This window comes from Prionailurus bengalensis, chromosome C1 (assembly GCF_016509475.1).
Source record: "Prionailurus bengalensis isolate Pbe53 chromosome C1, Fcat_Pben_1.1_paternal_pri, whole genome shotgun sequence".
NCBI lineage: Eukaryota > Metazoa > Chordata > Mammalia > Carnivora > Felidae > Prionailurus > Prionailurus bengalensis.
In genome coordinates, this window is record NC_057345.1 from 44,553,324 (window position 1) to 44,560,723 (window position 7,400).

The 7,400-nt window shown below is 50.1% G+C and overlaps 1 protein-coding gene across 1 annotated transcript in view; it reads right to left on the reverse strand.

Moving 5' to 3' along the window:
- Positions 1–7,200, reverse strand: part of DHCR24 (24-dehydrocholesterol reductase) — a 28,555-nt gene extending 21,355 nt beyond the window's left edge. Inside the window, exons 1-2 of the mRNA XM_043575079.1 lie at positions 6,827–7,200; positions 3,363–3,518 (exon numbers count right to left, since the gene is read on the reverse strand). Coding sequence (XP_043431014.1) covers positions 3,363–3,518; positions 6,827–7,057 — 387 coding nt within the window. The 5' untranslated portion in view covers positions 7,058–7,200. The remainder of the gene's footprint in view (positions 1–3,362; positions 3,519–6,826) is intronic.
- Positions 7,201–7,400: the final 200 nt, after the last annotated feature.

The window sequence follows — 7,400 nt, forward strand, 5'->3', positions numbered from 1 at the left end:
AAGGATTCTAATCATATAAAGTATGTTTTCTAACCATAACCGAATTAAATTAGAAATCGGTAATAGAAAGACCTCTGGGAAATTCCCAAATATTTGGAAACTGAATAACATGCTTCTAAATAACCCATGAGTGAAAGCAATATCAAAAGGAAAACCAGGGATGCCTGGGTGGCTCAGTCGGTTGAGTGTCTGGCCCTTGATCTCAGCTCAGGTCATAATCCCAGGGTCGTGGGATTGAGCCCCACGTCAGACTCTGCACTGAGCATGGAGCCTGCTTAACATTTTCTTTCCCTCTCTCTCTGCTTCTCGCCTGTGCACACGCTCACTCTCTCTCCTAAAAAAAGAAAAAAAGAGAAACCAGAAAGTATTTTGAAATAAATGAATGTGAAAAGATTCAAAATCTGTGGGATTGTTTTAAAACTGTGCTTAGGGGGAAAATTTATAGCACTAAACATCTATATTAGAAAAAAAGGCCTAAATCAATTACCTCAGCTTTCAACTTAAAAAAACTAGACCAAATTAAGTGTAAAATTAAATGCAAAGTAAGTAAAAGAAAGGAATTAACAAAGATCAAAGCAGAAGTCAATGAAATAGAAAACAAACAAACCAAAAGTAGAGAAAAATCAATGAAACCGAAGCTACTTCTGTGAGAAGATCAGTATAGTTGACTAACCTCTAGCTAGACTGGTCAGGAAGAAGAGAAGAGTCACAAATGACCAATATCAGGAATGAAACATGTGGCATCACTACAGATTCTACAGGTGTTCAAAAGACAGTAGGGGAGTATCATGAATAACCTAATGTCAATTCATTATACAACCTGAAATAGACAAACAGCTTTAGAGACACAAACTACCAAGCTCACCAAGAAGAAACAAACTGAAGAGCCACAGTGCTATTATAAATTTTTATTTTGTAGATAAAAACTTGCTCACAAAGAAAAATCCAGGCCCAGATGGTTTCACTGTTAATTCTACTAATTACTGCATGAAGAAATAATACCAATTTTATACAAACTCCTCCAGAAAAATGAAAAGGAAGGAATACTTCCCAACTCATTCTTAGGGACTTATTATAAAGCAACAGCAATCGAGACAGTATGGTATTGGCATACAGATGGGCAAACAGATCAACAGAACAGAAGATTCTAGAAACAGACCTACGTATATGGGCAATGATTTTCAACAAAGGAGCAAAGCCAATTCAGTGGAGAAAAGATTATCTCTTCAACAAAAGGGGCTAGAACAACAGGAAATCCACATACAAAAAAATATTTTTTCACCCACATTTGATACCATATGCAAAAATTAACTCCAAATGGATCAAGGTCTTAAATGTAAAACAGAAAACTGTAATACTTCTAGAAGAAAACATAGGACTAGGGCAAGACTTCTTAAATAAGACATCACAAATACAACCTATGAAAGAAATTATATATACTGAACTCCAAAGTTAACTCTGGTTTTCAAAAGAAGTCAAAAACTGGAGAAAATATTTGCAAATTGTGTGTCTGATGAAGGCCTTGTTTCTAGAATATATAATGGGAAAGCAACCCAATAAAAAGACTCAGCCTAAGATTTGAACAGGCACTTCACCAAAAAAGATACACAAATGGCAAGTATGCACATGGAAAGATGCCCATCGTCAGTCATTAGGAAAATGGAAGTTAAACCACAACGAGCTACCACTACAGAACCATTAGGATTAAGACCAACCACACCAAGTTTATGATGATGTGGAGCCACTGGAACGCTCGTGGGAATGTGAAATGCGACAACCGCTTTAGAAAACAATTTAACCATTTCTTAAAAAGTTAACCATACTCCCATCATAGGATCCAGCTCTCCCACTTCCAGGTATTTACCCAAAAGAAAGTATAGGTCCATATAGAGACTGTACACAAATGCTCCTAGCCACTCGGTAATAGCCCCAAACTGGAAACAACCCAAATGTCCATCAATAAGTGAATGGGTAAACAAACTGTGATCTACATAAACAATGGAATACTACTCATCAGTAAAACAGAACGCACTTCTGATACTTGCTTCAACATGGATATATGTCAAAATTACTATGCTGAGTGAGGGGCACCTGAGTGGCTCAGTCGGTTGAGCGTCTGACTTCGGCTCAGGTCATGATCTCCTGGTTTGTGGGTTTGAGCCCCGAGTCAGGCTCTGTGCTGACAGCTTGGAGCCTAGAGCCTGCTTCAGACTCTGTGTCTCCCTCTCTCTGCCCCTCCCCCCCACCAAAAATAATCATTAAAAAATTATGCTGAGTGAAAGTTGTCAGACAAAATAAAAAAGAGTACCTAATGCCTGATGCCATTTATATAAAACTCGACATACAAACTAGTGATACAAAGCAGGCCATTATTTGCCTAGGAATGTGGGGGGAAGAGGCAGGTAGGGGGCTAAACAAGGGATTCCCAAGGGGCACAAGGAAACTTCTGGGGGCAATGGGTATGTTCATTGTCTTGATTGTGCATACATATGCCAACATTTATTGTCTTTGGACACCTGTGCACTATTTCATATCAAGTATGTATCAATAAAGCTGCTTAGGAAAAAAAGAAAAGACACAGGGACATTAAGCAACATGGCCAAGGCCTCACAACAAAATGCCATAGTGTGGATATACCATATCTAATAACTCCCTACTACTAGGGTATTGTGTGATCTTCCATTAGAAATAAAATTGTGACAGAAAGAGAAGGAGGGAGGGAGGGAAAGAGAGAGAAAGAAAGAGAGAGAAGGGAAAGAAGGAAGGAAGGAAGGAAGGAACGATAAGAAAAAAGTAAAGGAAAGAAAAGAGAGGGAGAAAGGGAAGAAGCGAAGGAAGGAAGGAAGGTAGGAAGGAAGGAAGGAAGGAAGAAGTGATACAATCCCCCTGTGCTGTCTTTGATTTAGACTTATTTTCTTTTTCCTTATGCCAGGTTTCAAGAAAAACCATTGGACAGGACAAAGATTAAGCACATGTCTAAGTCTATTAACAAATGGGTCACCCTTCCTCCTTGCCGCCTCCAAAGCCCATTTTTTACCAGAATGCTTCCTTACTGGGAAGGGGTAATAGGTTGCATTTTCTCTCTCCTCTTTGCCCACGATTACCCCAACCTTTCTTCCCATGGAACTGCTGACAATCAACAGGTCTCCCTGAGCTCAATTTGCCCCTCCTGGGGAACAAGGCTATGACTGATCTCTTCCAAAGCTATGAGGTTTTGAAGGATGGCAGAGCCTTCTGTGATGACCAGGGGTCTTGGTCCCGTCCCCGTCGGGGTCTTCTTGGTTGAAGTCTCCCTGTGAGTCACTTGCACCAGGGGTAGTGCCCCACCTGCTCCCCGAGCCGGGGAACTGTGGCACCCTCACCTGTTTCTTGGTGTCCACCTCCAGAATGTCCATCAGGTTGATCATGATGTTTTTGTGCGTCTTCTTGTACTTCCCGACCCGCAGCGAGACAGTGAGCCAGCCGGGGCGTCCCGTGCACATGAAAGTCTTGCTGCCCTGCTCCTTCCATTCCCGCACCTGCAACAGTGGGACAGAGACTGAGCTGGCCCCACCAGGGGTCCCCAGAGCAGCTCGCGGCCCTGTTTTCACGAGAGGGCGCCTGGAGTGACGCCTTCCCGTGTGAGCAAAAATTTACTGAGCCTCTGCATCCTGCCAGGCCCTGGCAGGCCCACAGGCCTTTCCCTCTGAAGCCTCCCCGGCTAGTGTGGCCAACAGAAAAGCCGAGGTGTTACCACACCCCCAAAGCAGGATGAAGAAAGAGCTAAAAAACAGGATCAAAGTGCTATGGAAACAACTCTAACTGGGAAGCTCGGGAAAGGTTTTGTAGCCATCATAACACAACCTGACAAGGGAAAACCATTTACTGGGTGCCCCCACTGTGCCAGGCACCCACTGTACACTGTGGGTACTTTACTTCTCCCAGCAACCCCAGCAGGGCGGGATCACCAGCCCTCTTTTGTAGGTGAGAAAACCGAGAAGCAGAATAATTTGGTCAATCAACCAGTGAAGGGCAGAGCCCAGATTCACAGGCAGGACTGTCCAACTTCAGACCTGGAAAGATAGATGTGCTTGTGTTAACGGTCAAGAACAGAATAACAGTTAACACTCATTACTGAGGCTCATTATGTGCCAAGCCCTGTTCTCAGCATGTGTGTGTGTGTGTGTGTGTGTGTGTGTGTGTGTGTGTTAACCTGTGTCACTTGAAGGGCGAGAGTAGGGGCAGGGAAGGACCACCAATCCGATGGAAGGAAGAGCTTTGCAAAACCTCTACTCTAAGTGACCAGAACACAAAACACCGAGAGCAAACGGCGAGGTGCCATGCCTATCAGGAACACGGGAGGAAGTGTCCCCTTCCTACTGAGAAGAACATCTGTCGCTGTGAGCTTCGACCACCCATTTCCTCATCATATGCTTCTAATATTCCCATCTTCCTTTGGTCCAGGTGATGCTGAGTCTAGCCCTGCCCCAGAAGGTGGGCACAGGACTGAGGTCTGATTCCATCCTTCGGGCCATAGTGACAGGTTCAGGGATGGGCCCAGGATCCCAGTCAGGACAGTAAGACCTGTTCTAGGAGAGGCGCTCCCATTTTACTGGGGTTGCTGAGCTGGTTGGATGAAACTGCTGGGGTTTCCACAGGGAAACGGGTCTCCCTGAGAATGAGGTCAACCCCCAGGAAAGCAGAGCCAAAAGATGGCAGAGGGATGGAGAGTTGGGAGATTAGGGACAGGCGATCCCGGATCCAGTCATACCTGAGCCAGTTTTACTCCTGGACTTTTCAGGACCTGGGCCAATAAAATCCCTTTTTGTTCAGGCCAATCTGAGTTTGGATCCTATCACATGCAACCAAGTTGTGGAGGACGTTGCATTGAAGCAAGAGCTGTTTGTGAGGCAAACCGCTCAACATGGGGGAGAACTTTCCTACCATCAGAGGCCAGAGCACCCTGTGAAACACAGGTGTTCGAGCAGAGGAGGGTTACTGAGGAAGAGATTTCTGTGAAGGGGTGAGAGGTGGGATTCCACCATCAAGCAGGCCTTGCCCCTGCCTGACTCTGCAGTCCCAGGACTTCAAACTCAGCGGTGCAGGAAATGGATTGTGGGTGCGTCGGATGGGCCACAAGAAGTGAGTCTGAGGTTTTAAAGCCTGAACCACCGGTTGGACTGGATCCTGATGCGAACCAAACAAGAATCTGGGCAGGGAGGCAACGTTCTTGTGACCACGTGCCAGAGAGAGGTGGGGACGGCCAAGATAAGGGGCAACTACTTAAGTGGCTGGTCAGATGGCTGTTACCACGAGTTAGGTGTGAGGCAACAGAACCAGACCTTCTGGGTGGAATGGAAAGGGCTGGGAAAGAAGATAGGTCAGAGTTCAGGCTCTAAAACCAGGCTGACCTGGGCCTGGGGTCCAGCCCCATTTACTAGCTATATCCACTTGGACACATCACTACGGCTTCAGCTTCAATTTTTCCACCTGTAAAACAGGCATAAGACCTACCAGGGTTGCTGTGAGATTAGAAACGATGGACATCAGGGGCACAGGCGGTGGCACATGGCAGGTCCAAGGCAGTGGGCTGGTTTGGGCAAGCCCCTTGTCTTCCTGTCCAGTGAACCCTATGGCTTCGTTCAGGTGAACAAGCGCTCACTGGGCTGCTCTGGGCCAGACCCCATGGGCCCGATGTGAGTTGGACAACGGTCCTTGCCTTCAAGGAGCTCACACTCTGATTGGTGGGGGGGAGGGGGGGCGGTGACAAATACATGGAGAATCTGAACAAGTGGAAAGAGCTAGGAAAGAGGGTGCAGCTGGGAAGGGAAGGTAGGCAGGGCTCTGGAGCTGTGACTGATCAACTGAGGCCAGGGCAGCCCACGCAAAGCAGTTCCAGACGCTGCATCCTGCCACCCAGTCCAAGGTCTTATCCTTCATGGGAGTGGCCCTCAGCATCCATCTTCCCACTCTTGCTTGCAGCACCCAGCCCTGCGCCAACAGAACATGGAGGCTGCTACACCTGCGGTGAGGGTGGTGGCAGGAAACAGAAGCTCCTTGCAACCTAACACCCCTAAGAGAGGAACATAAGCAGGGGCAGAGGGAGCCAAGAAAATGCCCAGACCCGATGCTCATGCCAACGCTGGGCACGGAGAAGGAGGCTCCACTGTGAGCAGCGGCTGGGGCGCAGGCTCCGGGGGCGCAGACACGGAGGAGGACTCCCAGAGTTACTGGAGATGCCTCCCCAAGGAGTGAACGCCAGGCCCAGAGCCCCGCCGCGAGGCTCCTCGCCTGGCTGGGTGCTACTTTCTCACTTTAGTCCTTCAGTCTACCGGAGTAGACAGCTCCCGGCTGCTACAGAGTAAACTCCAAACTCAAGGCCCCGCCCCAACCTAGCTCGGAACTGACTTCCAACCTTCTCCCGCTCTGGACCTCGGCTCAAATCCGACCCTCCCCCTGACACCTCTTCCTCCCTACTTCCCAGTCTCTAGTACCAGCTCCACCTCCCAGAGGGCCTCCCCGCTCTGAGACCGCTTGGGACTGGTGGCAGCCACCTGTGCACGGCTCACCTTCCCCTATCTCGTGATCCTTTATATCCCTCTGGGGACCCGCACGTGCTCCGCACATAGTAGGCACTCCACAGACACCGAGCAACGTTCTGTCCCCCGAAGGCCTTTGCTCACTCCGTTCCCTCTCCGGGAAGCACCACCCCCCATCACATTTTGAGTTCAAACCCCCCTCCAAAACCGGCGCACCGCCCGCCACCTCGCACCCGGCGTGTCGCTCTCAGCGCGCACGACCGAGTGCCGCGGACCGGCTCCGGTGTGCCCCGCCCGGCGTCGCTCACCTGCTTCTGGATGTCCCGCACACGCTGCCCGTGCAGCCGCGGCGCGCTGCTGAGCTTGAACACCACCCAGGCGCGCACGTAGTAGTAGATGTCGAAGATGAGCGAGAGCGGCAGGAGGAAGAGGCACACGAACACCCAGCGCTGGTGGATGAGCACGAACTCCAGCCCCTTCACGCGGACCCAGAGCAGGAAGAGCAGCGCGCACACGGCCAGCGACACGGCGGGCTCCATGGTGGGGCCAGCGGCGCGCCGCGCGAGGGAGGGGGTGCCAGCTCGCGCCGCCTGTCACCGCCACCAGCTCCTCGCCCGCCTGCGCCCGCGGCGCCCGCAGCCCGCTCCCGGGGAGTCTTGGGGTCGCGTCGCCGCCTCGCGATTGGCTGGGGTCGCAAAGGTTCGGTGGGCCGAGACCCGGCTGGCGACCAATGGTGAGCCGCGCCGGAGATCGGACCAGGAAACCGCTGCTTTTATTGGCTGCGGGAGTCAGGCCGCTCCACCCTCTTCTCTCCGACGCGTGGGGAGGGGTGGCCGGGGACACGCGCGCTGGTGGGGTCAACTGCGCCCTGCGGTGCTGGAG